Source organism: Mya arenaria, chromosome 6 (assembly GCF_026914265.1).
Source record: "Mya arenaria isolate MELC-2E11 chromosome 6, ASM2691426v1".
NCBI lineage: Eukaryota > Metazoa > Mollusca > Bivalvia > Myida > Myidae > Mya > Mya arenaria.
In genome coordinates this window covers 1068656-1090643 of record NC_069127.1, presented here as the reverse complement: position 1 = coordinate 1090643, position 21988 = coordinate 1068656, and the positions used below count along the sequence as shown (strand labels likewise).

At 35.7% G+C, this 21988-nt stretch overlaps 1 protein-coding gene across 1 annotated transcript; it reads left to right on the top strand.

Annotated features, from left to right (window-relative positions):
• The first annotated feature begins 305 nt into the window (after positions 1-305).
• On the top strand, positions 306-21692 carry LOC128236759 (mucin-2-like). The gene is made up of 11 exons (XM_052951859.1): positions 306-426; positions 5667-8627; positions 13038-13244; positions 17156-17353; positions 17525-17692; positions 18142-18291; positions 18576-18710; positions 19144-19209; positions 19913-20040; positions 20303-20593; positions 21438-21692. The coding sequence occupies exons 1-11, from the start codon at positions 306-308 to the stop codon at positions 21690-21692; spliced, it is 4680 nt and encodes a 1559-aa protein (XP_052807819.1).
• The last annotated feature ends 296 nt before the right edge of the window (positions 21693-21988 follow it).

The following is a 21988-nucleotide window of genomic DNA, read 5'->3' as shown; positions in this document are numbered from 1 at the left end:
TCGTAACCACTTTTTAAACAGTCGTTATTTTTATTATTTCACATAAATAAGGATCATATTCAAAATATTCTATATCTAAACATTGTATAGGAGAAACATCAAAGATGGGTAGTTTAGGGAGGATATTTAAATTTTCGGTTATTGAGCTTGTTTCTGTAGTTTTCATATACATATTCAATTATTTATGGAAGGAAAGCTTAGCGTCTGCACGCGATTCTATTATTAGGGTGCCATATTTACGACTCATTTCGTCTCATTTCGTACATTATTTTAATCAAACCCATATAGCGGTCATACCGAATGCTATGGGGCCACCTACACAAGTACGGAGCACAACGACAACGACCATTGACAGTGAAACAGACTTGCAATTATCGGGTTCATTGGAAGAAAATATTATTTCAAATCAAACTGTGGCAACGACAGGTAAGCATCTATTATACAGTCATGTGAGTAATAACAGAAGAAGTACATAATGTTTTATTGCATTTTCCCCATACCAATATTTCTGTGACATACTTAATACATTGCTATCGTGATCAATTTATTTTAAACATATATTTTTCATATATACCCTTAGCACTGTTGTATGCAATACTATTTTTCAACTTCTCCATTTAGCCTAGACTAACTTTAAAGTCATGTTGACGTCTCTTAAGCAACATACTGTCACAATTTAGGAGGAAATTTTCAGGTATGTGCATTGGTACAATAAAATATACTATTGCTTAAAGAAATTGTTTGATATTTCTACTATTTGTTTTATGACGTGTATTATTGCGTGACATATTTTTCATACATGGTCTGGAGTTAGGTGTCTTTGAGTTTTGACGTTAATACTTTATGGAAGGTGGGAATATGGGAGTTTGCTGAAGGAAGTCATTATTTCCACGATAACAAATGGATTGTTCTGATGAATATCAAACGATAAGAGAGGCTGCAAACACTACGTGAACGTGTACTTGTTGGTAAAACTACCCGAACACGTAACAGTTGCAGATGGGTTTAAACTCGTAAGCATTTTTTTTTAATTTGTTCTTATGTGCTTTTTGATACTTGCAATATTCCCTTTCCTCGCGTTATCGCACATGCCATTCTCAACATTAACAATGAACACACACCTTGATGACGTAGTACACAAAACGTGCACATATACGCATACTCGAATAAGTATAAATGTGCCTGACATATTTGGCTTAAACAATGTCATTTACGAAAGCCAGATAAACATAGCTTGAGATAATCAAGAGATTTTCCGCGGTCGATACACATAATCTTATAAATCACGACAAAATAGAGAAGGAACCTTTTTAGCTCGGTTTTGTCACTCTTTCAAACTGCCTCTACTGGTGTGAAGCAAGTAAAGGATGTAATTATTTGTTGCATAGCATTTGGTTACGAATCAAAGAATAAGTTGAAAGTGAACAGTAACAAGTGAACATATTAGTTGAAAAAAAAAAGATAAATGGATGAAAGGAAAGACACTAGAGGGAAGTAGACAGGTCAGGTCAATATAAAAATCAGGTTTGTGTAATGAACAAAAAGTAAATCAGAAACGTTTTCAAAATATTTGTTCGTCTTCTTACTTTGATACATTGCTTTGTTTGGATCCAAACAGTAATAGTTGAAGAGACAAAGGTCTAATATTTGATAACTTGTACAATACGTTATATTTTCAAAGGCGTAGGTGTCCTTAATTTATAAACAAAAGCAAATGGGGTTATTTACATTAATAGTTAGAAAATTTACTTATTAATATCTCTGCAATGCATTCGCACCCTTGAATGCGTGACACTGAATTGTCGAGTACACTCATAATACAAATGAGGTCTTTTTTAGGTTAGACATAGATTTGTTTTCATCGGGCAAATCATCTAAGAGTTAAATGCCCTTGAATTTAAATTATACACTTAAGATAAAATGCGATTTTTGGTTTAGCATACTGCGTCCACCTGTTAGACGGGCAGGAAAGGTTTGGGATCTGTTACTTTCATGCTGAGTACGATCGACTGACATACTTTTCTTCCTCAACAGTTTCTTCATATTTCGAGTTATTTGCCCTTTAACGTATCATACGTTTATACACTACAAACGTTAAAAAACGAGAGTTAAACTAGTAAAATTCTTCAACACTTGTTACTCTTACACATGCTTAAATGCACTAGTGTCTTACGTATGTTGTTGTTAATGATATAGTGTAAATTCACAGATTAAATCAAATATTACTCAGTATGTGCGGCGTGTGTGACAAGTTATCACTCATGTGATAACTCTTGTTTATATAGCAGCATTGCAGGGTCGTGCTTATTAATTAAACACAGCCGTGCATCGTGATGAATACATTAAGTACGATGTGAAGAGAATCGTGTTAAAAGGAGAAAATGGATGCAGCTTGCTTAATTTGATATATCAATGATTTATCTGTATAAATTTTCATTCCCGCTACCTGACGAGCGATTTGGACGTTGTTCTTAGTAGCCCTAAACTGCCAGACCTACAATTGGCTCGAAACATGTTAACACTTGAGTTTTGGCCCATGTTTATGATTTATGACTATCTATGAAAGAAAAATGGTGCGCTATTGTTTTCGGCTAAATTTAAGTATGTTTCAAAATTGCATCAAATCCAAACTTTTATCTAATAGAAACCAACACGTTTCTGAGATTGTACGGTTAAGTTTTCTGTTTTCTAAGAATTCTAATTCCCACAGTAGGCGCCAAAATAGCGAACATAACTATGTATTCCATACAGTGTTGTGAGAACATATTATGGGTTTTAATGTGTTAAACTGATAACTTATATTTTTAATTAATGGAGACTTCTTTAAAATAGCGTAAACCTTTTTTAAATACTGGACAATTAATATATAAGCCTTGTCAATAGTAGGATAGCGCCTAATTTCGAACGCTTATTGAAATTTCTTGAAAATTACCTGAACAGGTGATAATTTACAAGCATGGAATTTCCACAAAATAATGTTGGGTTCTTATTCGTCTTGGTTATGTAGAAAAAGAAATATAATATCCGTCCTAAAGCAAAAATTGCCTTTCATCTGCCATTTTAATTCAGCAGAGAGTCTAAATATTCCAACCCCTTTAATGAGCTAAATATGCGAACGCCTTAAATGAGTTATAGTTTCCTTATGATATTTACTGTTCACCACAGAAATGGCATCAGTACAATGAAACGAAACCAGAACATCAACTTACTAATGTTCTTACTGTTCTTACTGTAAAAACTTATGTATACACAAATACATACTTTTGAACAACAATATACTGGTTAGGGATAACCTTGAGATAAACTGAATATTTGAAAGTGCTGATCATCACATACCTGTCTTGAGGCAGGCATAATTGGGTATAGAAAACCCCTTCTTCAAAAGTGTATTGCAGTTTGTAAGCATACACACATGCGCTTCCGTTTTACCGATTGTCAATTTTCGGGCGACACATAATTCAGATTCGGAACTAAAACCATCATAAAGCTTGATAGAAACCATTGTAACAACCTTATTTATTATATTCATTCTAATCAGCGTTCTTCCATTTTCGAGTTAAGACGATAATTCATGAATTGCACCAACTGTAAGGTGACAGCCACCCATACCATGGCACAGACTTAAATTGTGGAACACGTGCTAAATCATGTCAATTTAACCAGTACGTTGTTGCTTGTGATTCATTTGATACCTAGTGTCATGTTAAGCAATACAATTATAAGCTAACCTCAGCTCCATGATTCACAACAGTAGTTGGGTTTGTGGTATTTGTAGGCTGTCTCACTTCTCTTAAACTCTTTTTAAATCAGTCTCATAGTTTTCAGATGAATTCAACCACATTAAAAGCAACTGAGAACAAGTACAACATTTCTATTGATAGTCCAATACTTGCTGACATAATGGTCTTATCATGTAGCTTTTATACCGAGGGAAGTTCATTATATCCCCATAAACACACATCTTACAAAACCGAACTCATGCAACAACAGAATGCGATCGTATTGCGTATTATTATTATGCATTTTAAAAAACATCGACATAATTCTGGTTTCTACGCGAGGAGCTAAAATCAGACATCATCAATGGCAATAAAACATGGCTGTATAATGGCATGCTTGAACGTGGGGTTATAACTGGTTACTACATTAAAGTCAGATAAGACAGAGTACAAGATCGGCTCTAACGCATCATCCATGTTGTGAGAGAATATATTGCAGACATTTACATCGCAACTGATGTACATGAGCCGCTACCAAACGCCATGGTTGTGCTCCACTCATGATATCGCCAGTATAGGCATGACACACACTATCTTGAAGAACAGTAAAAAAGCGTTGAATACTTGATTCCACCGACTCCAACCTTACAAACTTGATAGCAGGTGATGCCAACCTGCCAGAAATTACCTTAATAGAAATTAATTTGAAAACAAAATTAAGTAAACAGCAGCAACTATTCGTTCAACATTGGCAGATATTTTGTTGATAATGCTCGAAGGCTTTCCATCTAGAAACAACAATACTATAGACGTATTCAAATCAAAAATGCCAAGTCTGATTGTAAGATGTAAAGCTATACCGGATGTCAGCAACCATGATGGAGTATTCATCTAGGCCCAATCAAAAGCAACTAGGATTTTAAAGAGTTCGTCATCTCAAGACATACCTCTGAAATCAATGTAAATACTATCCCTCAAAGATTTACCAGTATTGTAGAATTGTCATTTACTGCCATGTACCATCAATTAAGAAAATAAAAGGCCAACAACAAGACAAAAGAAAATGCCGTACAAAAAGAAAACAGGAAATGGCAAGGCCTATTAATCGTTATATTAATATCACTGAAGACAGAAACTAAAAACCCAAATGGAATATACAACTTTTCACAACTTTGTTAAACGTATTCACAGCATTAACAAACATCCTCAAAAGCTCTACTCCTTAAAGAAAATATATGACAACAGCGGTATTGCAAGTCTGAAATTATATGGGATTAGACATAATGATTCAAATCCAAAGCCACCATTCTTAACAACTTGTTCAAGAATTTCGGAACTACAGATGATACATTTATAGACAGAAGTAGACATAGATCACATCGCTGCAGGTTGAACCTTGCCCGGAAATGCACGCCTTCAAAATCAACAGCATAAAAACACTTCTATTGAACAATGCAGTATGAAGTATGAAGAGTAATTTTTGTGACATCTATATCGAAGACGATGACCACGGCGTACCAGCAAACTACAGGCCCATATCCCAGATTTACCGTTTTGGTGCTAAATCCTCGAGCATGCAACCTATAGTCAGGTCATGGAACATTTCGATCGGTATTAATTCCTCAACGATGCCAAACATGGATTTAGGGGAAAAAAGCCATATAAGTAATGCTATGTCCAACACTCTAGGATTTGACTCAGGCTTTCGGACGTTGGACACATGACTAGTTGCATATTCCAAATAACGTGTGTCCCTAAACGTTAAGAGCAATACCAATCAAAGCATAGTATTTGTCAAAATACTAAATTATTTTATAAATTGGTCTTGAATTCTTGATTCAAACATGAAAAAAGAATCTTATAAGCATTTAATTTTGTTGTTATATTCGCATAACCAATATAATCTACACATTAGCAGTAAGCTTTAGCAGTACTACTCTGTTTCAGAAGCCAAACAGAATGCCGACCGGACAGTCCTGACTGTAACCTCATCAGAGGCACAGACGACACCGAAAACCTCAAAAGCAACCACCACAGCAACCACCATCAGACCCTCAAGCATCAAAGAAACAAACATTACATCCATAATCAATTTAGCACACACAAACACCAAGCACTTCACCACAGCAACCATCAAAACGTCACCAATCATCACAGCAAACACAACTATATCCTCAACAGTCACAGCATCCTCCGCCACACCCTCAAACACCACAGCAAAAAACACCAAAGTCTCAACTACAACAACAACCACCACCACATCGACTACCACCAATCCCTCTTCCAATAAAGAAATAACCAATACAAACTCCACCACCACACCAACCACAGCCAATCCCTCAACGACCAGAGCAGCCACCACGAATTCCTTATCCACAAAAGCAGAAAACAATACATCCTCAACCACCACATCAACCACTACTAAACACACCTCAGCTAAAGAAATGACCAATAAACTCTCCACCATAACATCAACAACCACCAGTCCTTCCTCCGATAAAGAAGTAATAAATACAAACTCAACTACCACAACAACCACCAGTGCCTACTCCAATAAGGCAACGACCAATACATCCTCCACCACCACATCAACAACAGCCAATCCCTCCATTTTCTCAACAGCCACCACCAATCCCACCTCCACTACCAAAATAACCAAAACAACCTCAAACACAGCATCAACTATCACCAAACCCTCCTCCGCTAAAGAGATAACCAATGCAACCTCCACCACCACATTACCCAACACAATACCCTCTTCCAAAAACGAAATAACCAAAATACCCTCCTCCGCCACATCATCCACAGCTACTCCCTCAACTAGCACAACAGCAACCACCTATACCTCCTCCACTAAAGAAAAAACCAATACACCCTCTACCACGACAACAAACACCACCAATTTCTCCTCGACTACAGCAACAACCAATACATCCACCTCCAATCTCCCCTCCACTAAAGAAATAACCAATACACGCTCCAAAACCACACCAACCACCCCTAATCTATCCTCAACTAAAGCAATAACCAATACATTCTCCACCACAACATCTTCCATCACCAATCTCTCCTCCACTAAATCCATAACCAATCCACCGCACAGCACCACATCAACGAGCACCAATCCCCCATCCACTAAAGAAATAATCAATACACCCTCCAACACCATATCAACTACCGACAACCCCTCCTCCACTACAGCAATTACCAATAAACCCTCCAACACCACACCAATCACCGACAATCCCTCCTCAGTTAAAACAATAACCAATACATACTCCACCACCACATCAACCACCACTAATCCCTCCTCCACTACAGCAACACCAAATACACCCTCCAATACTACAGCAACCACCACTAATCCTTCATCTACTAACGCAATAACCAATACACCTTCCAAAATGACATTAACTACCACCAATCCCGACTCGTCAACTAAAGCGATAATCAATACACCCTCCAAAACCACATCAAAAACCACTACTCCCTCCTCCATTAACACAATAACCAAAACATCCTCCACCACCACATCAACCAATCCTGATCACTCCTCCACTAAAGCAATAAACAAAACATCGTCAACCACTACATCAACCACCCGTAATTCCTCCTCCATTAACACAATAACTAATACACCCTCCACCACTACATCAATCACACCTTATCCCTCCTCAGCTAAAGCAATAACCAATACATCCTCCATTACCACAGGAACCAACATCAATCCCTCCTCCACTAAAGAAATAACCAATACAGCCTCCACCACTACATCAACCACCCCTAATCCCTCCTCCATTAGCAAAATAACCAAAACACCCTCCGCTACTACATCAATCACCCCTAATCCCTCCTCCACTAAATCAATAACCAATACACCGTCCACCACCACATCAACAAACCCTAATTCCTCCTCCACTAAAGCAATTAACAATACATCCTCCACCACCACATCAGCAACCACCAATGCCTCCTCCACTAAAGCAATAACCAATACATCATCCAAAACCACATCATCCACCCAAAATCCCTCCTTCACTAAAGCAATAACCAATACACCCTCCAATACCAATTCAACCAACACCAATTCCTCCCCCACTAAAGCAATGACCAATACACCCTCCAACACCAATTCAACCAACACCAATCCTTCCTCCACTAACGCAATCACCAATACACCCTCCAACATCACATCAACCATCATCAATCCCTCCTCCACTAACGCAATAACAAATACACCCTCCAACATCACATCAACCATCACCAATCCCTCCTCCACTAAAACAATAACCAATACACTCTCCAGCATCACATCAATCATCACCAATCCCTCCACCACTAAAACAATAACCAATACACCCTCCAACATCACATCAACCATCACCAATCCCTCCACCACTAAAACAATAACCAATACACCCTCCAACATCAATTCAACCACCACCAATCCCTCCTCAACTAATGCAATAACAAATAAATCCTCCACCACCACATCAACCACCACCGGTCCCTCCTCCACTATAGCAATAACCAATACACTCTCCACCTCATCAGCAACCACCATCAATCCCTCCTCTACTAAATCAATAACCAATACATCCTCCATCACCACTTCAACCAACACGAATTCCTCCTCCACTAAAGCAATAACCGATACACCTCCCACCATCTCACCAATCACCACCAGTTCCTCTTCCACTAAAGTAATAACCAATACATCCTCAACAACCACATCAACCACCACCAGTCCGTCCTCCACCAAAGCAATAACCAATAAACCCTTCACCACCACAGCAACGACAGCCAGTCCCTCAAATACCACAGCATCCACCTCCACCCCAATCTCCAGCACCACTGCTACTATAACCACACAGTCTGCCAAGACATCAACCACAACCAAACCCTCAGGTAGGTTATCAGTTCGATTGGTATATGTTACCGTATAATATTTGGATTTGGTCAGATCAGGTAGCACTTGGTTTTTAAATTAGTTTTGCTAAGTCATCCTCGTAGGCTCAATGTTGTTCAAGCTTGTGGTATCAAACTCCAGTTCGTAGACTCTAAGTGCACAATATAATTTGGATTTTTATCGATATTCGGAATAATACTATGTCATATGAAAACTCAAGTTGCGCTAAGTTAAATACGTTTGAAAATATATATGAACAATATATAAGATAAGTATAATTACGTATTTGCAATCCGGAAATGCGTTTTTATATATTATTTTTTATGTATGTATTACTCATGGGCTGTGTGCTTATAGTGAATAAACATCAATCTACACAAATATATCAGTATATTGATTAAGGTTAATATCAGTTGCTGTATGTAACAAGAACAAATGTATACATCATTTTCATTTTTAAATTTAAACCGTATAAAACCTATTCAATACCTATTTTGCTTCTAAAGCTCCCTTCGAATATGCTTTTTTGTAACAAACTACAGACCTTCACATGGCAACGGGGCACTTTTTTTTCAAAATTCCTGCATTGATAAAGAAATAATCCTAAATGACTTATGTTATGCAAAACCATATTTTTTTCTATAAGTAATGGATTTTATGTTGTTCTATAGAAGATGTTGATAATGCTGTCGTTGCTTTTTGATTTCAAATTCTATAAGTGAAGTAGGAGAGGGGAATGGGTCTTTTTTCTACATGTGGGATCTTTTTCTATCCTTGTCCTTGTTCAACATTACTCAGGCACTCCTTTTGTCCCCGGACATACGGTCTAGAGCATATATATGATATAACCTCGATAATATCACTTCGGATTGGTCGGACTCTGACCTGTATGGCAAATTTGAATCATTATTAATTATGCCAGTTGCTAGTTTAAGAGTATATACATAGTCGAGTTTGATACGTCATTGTTATGCACGTGATTCGTATAATGTTATTAATTATGTTATTTCATATTGACCAAGTTAATTGCCCAAGTTCAGCAGAATTTGCCCGAGCCTGACTGAGGGCAAATCACTCGGCCAATATGAAATCACCTAATTAATGAGTATTTTATTAATTAACTTTTGCGTATTTTAAAACATTTTGATTAAAAAAGTCATATATTGACCGTACCATATTATAGAAAATTATTTCCATTTTGTATTCCGCTTCCCTGGACTTAACATTTCTGAATTGCATATACATCTTTTAAAGTGAGTGACATTGCACATACTTATAAATAAGTTATAAAGTAATGAACTCTTATAAACAGTTATGTACCTGTTTAATATAATAATGCTAGAGACAACTCCTTTATAAACGCAAATGTGTAACAGAACTAGGCAAAAGTTGTTAAATGTCTACTTGATGGATTAGGTTTGAGCAATATTTGGTTAAGTAATAAAATTGAAACAAAGAAACATGCTTAAACAAAGGCTTTGCGATCAGTATTGTCAAACAGGGCTTGATATTGAACCATTTCTTAGAAATAGAATCTTAAACATACAACAGTATTGCTAGAGAAAACAGAAAATATGTAATACAAATACCGTTTAATCGGACTTCCACGTTTTGTGCATTTGTCCTCTGTATACTTACCTGAAAAAACAAAGCAAATATAACATTAATCGATCTTTAGCAAATTTATCAAATTTGCATCCATCATGCCTAGAACTAAATTTCGTCACCTTGGTGCAATAACTCAATAACTGCATATATAAATGAAGAGGCAGTTATTGAGTTCTTGCACTAAGGTGACGTAATAGTCGGAATATCAAAAATGAGATCAACATTTTTGTTTAAGTGCAATGACAATACGTACTGATGCTCTTGTTGCCCTTTGCTTTTGATTTGATGCAATGATTGACTTTATTTAGTAAATGTATTTATAATATATATATATATACATTCTTGATATCTGGTCCCTACGGACAGGACGGCTTTTATGAGCAACAATGACATAACCTATATATATACATTTATTCATATAAAATTTACTTTTATATACTAGTCAGATGCATCATAGAGTTACATTTTTTAATATGATGTTTCTGTTTGGCAAAAGGCTTGTATTTGCAGATATTGCCCAGAAATTAAAACTGGAACTGAGCCTTCCAATAGGCTTTGCTTGAAGGTTTAAATCCAGATATGTTTTTTGTATATTTAGGCGTGTAATAAAGTTTACTGGGCTCTCAGGCCAGTGATACAAAACGAACCTGAAAGAAAGTGTATTACAAAGGTTCACGAAGAAAATTCCACACTTGTTTTGTCTAACTGAAGAATAATAATGTGTTTATTATTAGATGTTAAACTAAAACGTGCTATACGTATTGTCAATGTTAACTACACTTTATATTATAGCAACTATACATTGGGTTGTGTTTTTTCCGCCGTTGGGGATGGCAATTGTTTTTCCTTTTTTGTTCTAACTACTTCATTTATATGTTAATTTACTTTTGACATGATGTCAGGTAACCTTTATAGCCTTATTGTTGTTATCATTGAAGTGTGTACACCATTATATTAATCACTCTCATTGGCAAGTTATGCGTGTAAGTGGTCATGTGTTGTGGGAGAAACCCGAGCTCCAAGAGAAAACCCATTTGACCGGCTTCAAACCAAACCCACAAGCGCCTAGGCCGGGAATCAAACCGAAATCGATAAGATGATAGATCGAGTAAGTTCAACACTGCGCTAACTTTATAACCAAACAAGCCCAATTGAAAGCTTCAGTTTCTATTTTTTTAAATATCAGAAAATACATGACTTTGGCTACATAATATACCCGATAATTCACTGAGTACAAATGCATCAAGATGTTCGGAAATGACATGAAAAAAAATGAAATGGAACAGAGTAAGTCTGCACAGCCCATCATCATATATGTTAATTGTTTACACCAAAACCAAAGTCATCCGAAATTAGCGCTTGCTTCATTTATATTAGAATAGTCATTTACAGTTTTTAACACATATAAATAATGCTGAAATAGCTAAGTTTCTTGAAGTGACTTACCTCAATTCTTATTTGATAGGAAATCCGGTTCATATTTGAATGTCTTTTATACAGTTTTATCTACCACCAGAATTTGCTGATGACTGGGATCATTATTACACATGAGCTTTACAATACAATACAGTGCCAGTCATTTTTAAGCATAAGTTTAGCATCATATATGTATTAAAATGTATACAACATTTTTTTCCATGTTCGTGTTTGTATTTAATAAAGTGTAAACTGCAGCGGAACCGTGTGTTACTTAAAAAAAGGTCAAATACTGCCATGTTGCATAAACAGGACAAACGTTTCCATTTCATTCCTGGAATGTCCCACTTGATTAATCCAGTGAACTTTAACTTTAACGTTTCCGGACATAAAGCCCGTAGAGGCAGCGCCTTAGATCATAGATTATTAATATTTATTAAGACGTATATAATATTTGTTCATGAAGTAATACATATCTCATCTCAACTTGAATTGAACCGTCAGTTAATGCCGAAATTCTGACTATGTCAATGTTTTTATAGAATTGTGAGTAATAGAAGTATTTCCATTTCAAAACTTTGACGTGAAACATATTTTGACATTTCCCTGAAATATATATCTTTATGGTAACATAACTTTATAAATAAGCAAACATAATTAGCAAAAACCGTCTATTTTCAGTTTAAGTCTTTTGGTTTGCACTGCCTGAAAATATAATGACTTTCTTCTTCCTTCAGTGAAACGAATCTAAGATGTACGAAATAACCGTGTTACTTTTTCACCGGCATTACTGAATCATTCTTGAGATGAAATGATTAAATTGTAAATATATGTTATCGAAATCATGAAATCGTGACGATAAGAAAAGAATTTGTTAATTCATGAAGTTGAATGCTCTATGACTGTATATGCTCTATGACTGTATATCGGTACGTTTGTCTGTCCGTTCGTGCATCCAGTCATACATCAATGCTTATATATATCCCTTTAACTATCAGTGTAGGACATCAGGTTGCATAACCTTGAATGCCCTAAATGTGTTTCGCATAATTACTAGACTTAGGTTCAGACATGACTACAGGGTAGCACTGCGAATAGAAATGTCGCTTTGGTCTTTTATCAAAAGGTCCATTCACGCCTTTTATGGGAAAGTCTATAATATCCATTCAACCTTTCATCTATCTATCTTGAACACAAATCTACACAGCAGATTAAAACAAATTATATTTACATTAAAAACACCGTCATTTAATAAAATAGCAATATTTCATAAAGAAAATCATTATAAGACTTTTAAATGAAACTTCTCAAGATAACTTACCTTTTCCGACTGAAGTGACTTGTGACTCAGGCGTTTTCTGTAGTTGTACATATTTCATCTTCAGTTTGCTCCCAAAATATCACCACAGAACATAGCAACACTAAAGGAATAAAGTTAAATGAGCTGAACTACATCCGTGGTTCGAGTGTTCTTGTAGAGTGTTTGGACGGATACAGAATAAGGAAAACACAAAATAACAGCAAAACATCAATGGATCTTAAGTGCCAGGCAAATGGATCTTGGGAAGCGTTTCCAGGATGTGAACAGAAGGGTATGTGTTGTTAATTCCGATTAAAAAGTATAATAAAAAATCTATGAGATTATATATGACCTGTGAGTCAATCAGTCACTTTTGTCATCTTCACAACAATCTAAGTACTATCCTGTTGCTTATGGTATGTAGTCCGCAATGTGTATTAGTGACATATATAAGTATGGAAAATTATTGCGCTCAGAAAAAAGGTCAAATGTAGAATATATAAGATGTAGATGAAAATAAATGATGAAGACATGAATAAGTATATGTATCTACTGAAACTCTGTTATTTATGGTTGAACAATCAGAATTGAGGTACATTTTTATTTACTTTTGTTACCGATGTGATCTTTTTTCAATATGATATATATATATACAAATATTGTGATTAACCTGTAAAATATTACATGGACAAATTAATAAACCTAACATTCAACCAACATAATGTTTGAAGGCACATGCATCAAGGCCATAAAATCATCAAACAAGAGATGCAATTTAGCAATTATTTTGTACAATAACAACATCGTCATGCATTTATGCTATGGTTTCATCGCTCAGACTGTGGAGAAGGGGCTTCATCAGCCAACGCCAACATCTCTTTTCCGAACGGTACGGTGTTCGAGTCCACAGCGTATGTAAGCTGCATAGACGGATACAGAATACACGGGAGCCTTGGTAACGACGACAACACAGAGACTATGACTTGTACAGAAGATGGGGAATGGTCGCAAGCTCAAGGTTGTGACAAGAAAGGTTGGTACGAGGTTTTTTCTTTTGACTAAACTTTGAATTATTCTTGGAATATATATTATCTTACTACCTTAAATAAATTTGTTAAATAATCAAATAATAAAAATATTAAGTACAAAACACTCTTTAAACCAGACTTGCGCATGCGAGTGCTGAAGTCTTGACATGACGGTTAGATTTAAGAAAAATTCGATGGTGGAAAAAATCAATAACTCGGCAACCATATTGAATGACTGTTTATGTGGTGGAAAGCTTAAAAAACACGTGTGGAATACAGTAACAAGCTACACTCTATGTGTTTGTTTTTTTTAAATTTAGTTATGTTTGATCGGTACTTTCTATGGACACGTGTAATACAACCATCTTTCTTTCTCTCATGCCATACATACTGCATTTTAGAAAACCTTACTTGTATTATATAAGTATTATTCAAATTACAAATGCTTAAAACTTACTTTGATTTGGATTTGATTTAATTGTTCGTGTTCAGTTTTCATAATACGCAGTTACGTTATATTAATGGTTGAAATGCAATGGTTATTTTTCAACTCATCAAATTAAGTTCTATGTGGATAATCGATTAAAGTAATTATAATTGTGATGATCGGTTGTTAAAATCGAAAACAATTGCTCAAGTAATATAATTTATATATTTGTTTTTATTATTTACAAATGATGTAAGTTTAACATAGTCGGTAATTGATATTTTTCAGACTGCAGCAACGAAACGCATGCAGAGAACGCTGATGTGGAGTTTGCGACCGGTACTTTGTTTGAATCTGTTGCTAATGTCAGCTGCATTCCGGGATACAAGATACATGGAACTGAAGGGAATGACAGCACTACAACAACCATCCGTTGTATGAAAACCGGTATCTGGTCAGATGCCCCTGTGTGCGTTAGAAAAGGTAAGTGTTTGCCTATATGGTATTGATTAGAGGATTGCGCATTGACTTCACAAATGACTGTTAAAATATACCTCAAGTCATTGACTTTTGATTCTAATTGATATTTCGTTTTCATATATTGTCATACGCAGCAAGGGTATATTAACAATTGAAGTTTATATTCAAATAATCATAGTTTAAACAACTATTCATATTCTTTATTCAGATGAATATGAAATAATGATGATCCGTTGTTTAAGTTGAAACCTTCTCCAAGCAAAATTATTTTATGCAAAGTTTTTTTTTAAGATTTCAGTTTAATAAAGTCGGCAATTCATTATATTCAGACTGCAGCAACGAAACGCATACAGTCAATGCTACAGTGGCGTTTGCGCATGGTACTTTGTTTGATTCTGTCGCTTATGTCAGCTGCATTCCGGGACACAAGATACATGGAACTAAAGGGAATGATAACACTACAACCACCATCCGTTGTATGAAAACCGGTGCCCCTGTGTGCGTTAGGAAAGGTAATATGATGATGATAAGAGAGTTGTGATTCACAGTTGAATGTAAAGCACTCATATTCATTCATTTATATTTTCATTACTTTACACGAAGAAACATTAGTTAATTTTCCAATTTGACTGTAACCAAACCAAAATCACTGCTTATTTGTTCGCATGATTACTGTTCAGCAATATAAATGTTTGAAAATGACCAGTGCCAAGCACTGCTTGCTATAAGAATAACATTTAAATTTTATATTTTTAAAGATACTCTTAACTGACTTCTTTTATCACTTAATATTATACAGACGAACACAATAATAAACTAATAGGTAAACCACAAGTACTTCAATGATAAGGGATCCAAACTCTATCTGCATACGAAGGAATACAATTCAGAGTACCTAATGCAAAGATGCGATACTATGATAAAGATGCTATGTCCCGTTTTAGCAAAAAATCTGACTAATTATAAAAATATTCTTATTCAATTTGATATTCTTAACTTTTGTTCTGAAATCAGTTGAATCCTTTATGTAAGAACCTAATATGTATACCGTTTTTATATTCGTTAGCATTGTAATTTGTAGATTGGGGCAACAAAACTAAAGTCACGCTAACATAGCCTTTGGAGATACCCTTTCAATGAAAACGCGACTGTTTCCTGTGCTAAAGGATATAAAGTCAATCAAACATCCGGAAACATTTTGGTTATTGGTCAGACCCATATTGCTCAATATCTATGAAAAATTTATTGATGCATTAAAGCCACATTTAATTGATCCGAAACCGATCAAATTATGTTTATGTATATTGGTTTATGTATATGAGGATAAGGTGTTTACAAATATGTTAATAAATATTGATTGCATGTCTATGTGTACTTAATAGATTGCTGGACAAATATATCTGCGCAATATGCAAATATTTCGATAATTTTAAAAGTGGAGTTTACCCTGTTATTTTCCATAGTTTTATTATACGAGGAGCTGTTAGATTTTTTTTGTCTGAGCGACTGCATTCAAAATTTAAACCAATAGCGCAAAGGAAGCATTGTTCAAATATTCGTATGATCTTCTAAGAGCATTATAAATGCATAATGTTGAAATTTGGCTACTGTCATTTTTCGTTGAGAAGTGATTTGTTTGACAATCATGATATGTATGGAAAATAGGATAAGGTTATTTGCAAATGATACCTAAAACATGTATGAAGTCTTAAAACGACAAATTGCAACAGAACTGCCTTGAAATAACGAATGGTATTTATATTTTAAAGCCGTATGTTTGCTCATTGAAAACTATTTTAGTGTCTGCATAAAGAAAGTAAGGAATAACTATAAGGTATATCGAATACCTGAGAACAAAATCTAAGTGGAGACATTAACTTGAATTCCTTGAGAAGTTTGGTCAAATCCGAGCGTTGTGTGAGGAAACGTATTTTTTATGCATACAATTATCAAAATTGTCTCCATTTTATCTTTAAGTATCGCGTTCCAGCCCTTTTTAAAAAAAAGTTTTTAAATGATTTGACATAGATTAAGGGCTCCGTTTAAGGGCAGTTTACGCCCAAAATTAGTCTGCGCCTGAAAATATTAAGCCATACGAAATTGAACCCAGTTAATTTACTACTCATATACTACTTGTAAATCTGAACACTTTATACATTATATGTTTATCCTTATATCTCATATTGTACCATTTCATCCAGTATATTGTAAAGGTCACTTGCGCACTTCGTAATATGTTTTCATGATGTCACTCCGTTTACTACATAGATTGTGGAAGAAATATATCGGCGGAAAATGCGAAAAATGTTACATTCCAAAACTCAACATTATATCAAGGTTATGCAACTGTCACTTGCAAACAAGGCTACCGTTTGATGGGCGACAATAATAACACGCTCACATCGGAGGATATTCTATGTTTGCACTCCGGCTCATGGTCGTTGCCAAGAGGTTGCGGAAGGAAAGGTAAGAATACATATTTTAACAAGAAAAGTTTATAAAATATTTTTAACCGTATGTTTAAAGTCACAAAGCTATTAAGAACCTAATAATTTGGTTGAATGCTAAATTAGTAAACATTAAAATAATAGAAGTTCAAAATATTTCAATGTTTGGTTATTTCATTGTTTATTCAAGACTGTGGGGATCCACCTACTTCCGATCACAGTTCAAGGCAATATAATTCTACAACGTACGAGAGTAAGGCTATTTTCAAGTGTGACAGTGGATATCACACTGGGAACAACACAACTCTTACCTGTAACAGTTCCGGACATTGGGACACAACCGTACCAACTTGTACAGGTAGGTAGAATATACACTCTAACCATTAAACCGAGGAATTATAAATTTCTTTAAACTATTAGTCAAACACTACGTAAGCATATGTAAAATAACATATGTAACATATTTTCATTTAAGTTATTGACTTATTTTCTAGCTATAATTATTTTGAGCCATTTCCTTTGTATATCGATTGATAAAACAAATGAAAAGTGTTTTAGTATGAAACACGTAGGGTATAAGTGTCGCATTCAACTTCGTGTTTGCATTTGTAAATACAAAGTATGCACGTGTGGTGAATACAGCATAAACAAAAATATATCCAACAGCAACCAGCGTAGCAAATAATTAGACTTGTTAGAGGGTGTCCCTGTTGTTAACACTGTACGATTGCTATTATTCGAGCTATTTTGTTTCTTTCTTTACTCAGCATTTCGTTTATTATTATATTGAAAGTATTGTGTTTAAAGATATTAACGAATGTACTACCGGTCAGCACAAGTGCCATCGTAACGCCAATTGCACAAACAACACCGGAGGCTACACGTGTTTTTGCAAGAAGGGATATGACGACACGGCCAATTCGAACACCTACGATTCTATTGGCCGGGACTGTCGAGGTTGTATCGCTAACTTGCTCCAGTAAAGTTGTCTATATTGATATAATGTCGATAAGAAATATGTATCACATGTAAGAAGTCGTGTTATTATTGATGACGTTAAACTGTTGTAGTACAAGTTTTTTCATAATAATAGGGTGATTGTTTATAATAATGATAAGACTCTGAAGACGTTTATAGCTTTAACATAGCTTTTCCATGGCAGTATTATTAATATTTATAGATACATGATATTTTGATACTTATTTAAAAGATTATTGTTTTCATGTATGTCTTTCGCTTAGACCACAACGAGTGCAACGATCCTAAAGGCACGAACTGCTTGTACAGTCGAAACCAGACTCAATGGTGCACGAACCTGGATCCCGGCTATTACTGCAGGTGTTATCCGGGATGGAAGGGGGCCACATGTGAAACAAGTATGAAAGGAATTATGTCGTCAGTGCCTGCGAATTATATGCCTCCATCGCAACCCTTATATTTCTAAGACATTATGTTAGAAAGGGGTATTTATTTTGGCAATAATCATATAAGTAATTCACTATTGATAAATGTTATTGCATGAATCAGTTGTACATATCACAGCTTATACGTTTTTACTATTCTATATTTATTTGATATTAAATGAGTAAATAAAAATAACGATTAAAGTCAATGTTTATTTATATTTAGGAAAATAGGCTTATATTAAATGACTTTAATATTCGTATACAAAATTGTATGATGCTTTACTTTACTCTTCGGTCAGATTATCACATTGTAACAATTGTTCACCATTGCGACTACAATTAGATCTTACCCTTGCCTCATGTCAAACCGCATTCTAACTGATGTTTTCTGTTTCATCTGAAGACGTAAATGAGTGCACTGAATGGAAAAAGCCGTGCGGCCACAACGCCACGTGCCGAGACGGTTATGGTAACTATTTATGTGAATGTGATACGGATCACCAAGGAAACCCATTTCTTGGATGTTTTAGTAAGTTTTCATTTAATATATGTAAATGAATCGTTTTAAAGGCCTAGTTTAGGCCTTCTACAAGTGCCCCACCCCCAAACTGTGTATAATACACAAACTCTGTTTATTGATCTTAATCTACTTGCCTTGGTCCCTCTTATCAGTTCTCCGATCAGAGTATCTTGCTGTGCAGTTTTAAAAGTTCAATTATAAAATGGACCCTTAATGGCCCTGAGCCAATAAACGAATACACAGGAAATTGGCCCCTACTGTGACAGTGCAATTAGCAGGAGATGCTCAGCAGGGGATTATCATGCCAAACATTCTTTAAACTTTAAGTAAAAGTTGCTAACGAATTTAGATAATCTATCTTCGAATAATATTTGTTCATCTCTATTTCCCAATCCCCAACGTTCGCTTTTCGCATTTCTTATGTCTGCACATATGTATGTTAAACTATACATTGCCGCACCTGCAATTGAAATGGAAACTATATGGTTACATGATGCAAAGCATTCTCGTTTACCAGAGTTACGTACCTTTCACCTGAGTGACGTACCACAGATTAGATTTTATCACGATCGAACCTTTGATGAATGAGAATTGATGCAAACATACGTATTTATTTTGATTATTGTAAAACACATATGTCTTCAAACTCCAGAACCGGTCATGCTGGACTTCGAAAAGACGCCAGTATCATGTGCACATGGTGATAACGAAATTTTGGACCCCATAAATATTCCAGGTGGGCGTTTTCCGTACCTCGGAAACTATTATGACGTATTTCGGGTAAGTACTGTAAACAGTTTATCGGTAATTGTCCGTGATTGGTTCGTAGTGTACAAAAGTACAAACTGTATTAATTGGAAGGACTTCTGTATTTTAACTGTTTGCATGGAAACGATGGCTCTAATGATGACAATTTAGACTTTATCTAACTTTGCAATTCTTTTATTATTTTGATGTGTTAATGTCCAATAATGATGTGGGGTTTTTTCTAAAGCCGAATATGAATTGATTCCTTGCCCTAAACTATCCGCCATTGTATGAGCGATACGGCGCCGAGAATTACACATTGTGGGAGAAATACGTGGACAACCACATTGTTATTGCTCCTCTGTGGACAAACATTGACACGCGCAACATAACGGGCGCCGGACTGTGCGTTCATGTTCTGTCAAACAAGACTGCAGACGCAAAGGACATGAAGCAAATTGAGAACTTATTAATTGAAAACACTAAGCGGTCAGACTTCAGCGTAGATGTTGCCATATCATTGACCTGGAGGAATGCCACCATACACTCACCCTACATGCCGGGATATGAGCTTTTTAAACAGCAGGTAAACTATTACCTGTTATTTGCCGATAAAGTGCTTCTACATTTTCCTTTTCGGAGATAAACGTTGAAATATATGAGAGGAGGAAGGTTAGAAAGTTCCAGAGATTTCACATCCGTTTTTTGTTGCCCGCTTCTAGGCGTCTAATTTTGACAAAAGAAATATCGGACTGTGGGGAAAAGCCCCGTTGACAAACTCTCAACGGGGCGCAGATCCAAGGCTATTGCCCACAAGACACAAATCGAAACACGTCCACCAAACACAATTATTTTAAAATGGTGAGGTGAGGTAGCCGCCTTGGAGCACAGAGACAAGAGTTCATATGGTGGGGGCTTTGGACGCTGGTCATTTGATTTGTGTTTTGGCTCTTGGTCCATGTGCTATGATCATGTTCTAGGCGCTTGCTTGTCTTTTCCGTTATCGTTTATTGAACAGTTTATATGTTATTGATACTACAAACAAATCTACACATAAACCTATTTACGATTGAATTTAATACGATTGAATTTATTTTTTTAATCACTTTCAACAACGAATATGAAGTTTAGTAAGGTAAATTAAGTTGGGATCGCTTACGGTTGTGCGTCATCGATTTCATTGAATGTGATTAGAGATGATTGTATTTCTATAGTTAAATCCACATTTATCATCGTGTTCTTTTCTACGATTTCTGATGTGTGGTGGGCTGTTGTTTTGTTTTGCTTGGCGTGTTGTTATTGCCAGTGTAATGGTAAGTTCGGTATGCCTGATCGGACCTGTTTAAGGTCGGTGGTTTTAGAAACCGTCGATGCAGGCAATTATGGTTATGGGCGGTCTGTACACGTACCTGCTCTGTGTATGTTTTCAGAACCTGTCAATGCAGGCGATTGTGGTAACTGACGGTCTGTACACATACCTGCTATTCAACTACGATCAAGAGCAGTTCAGCATCAAACCCGACAGATATACGCCAGTGGCCGCCGGATACACATATCCCGGGAACTTTTCTGGCAAGATACTAGCTGACAGGAATACCTTCATGAACCTTAAGAACGGATCGAACGTTTTACCAGGTTTGTCGATCTTTATCTATACATTGTTAAGTAAAACGGTATGTTGTTGATTTCATGAATTATGTTTAAGGTTTTTTGGTATTTTTCATAAATTACGTGAAATAATGTGAAAACGTCTTTCCGTAAGGTAAATTATGCAATACGAAACGATATAATCATGTTGTTCATTTTCGAAACTGCACAGCACACAGTTTCTTATCATTCTCTCTTTCTAAATCGTATCAGCGGTCAAAGGCCGTTGGCTGCACAACGTCACGTACATCACTGACGACATGTGGGACGAGGTGAGATGCCAAAAGTTCAATGAGAACCAAACATTGAAAAACTGGACGCGAGAACAGCTTAA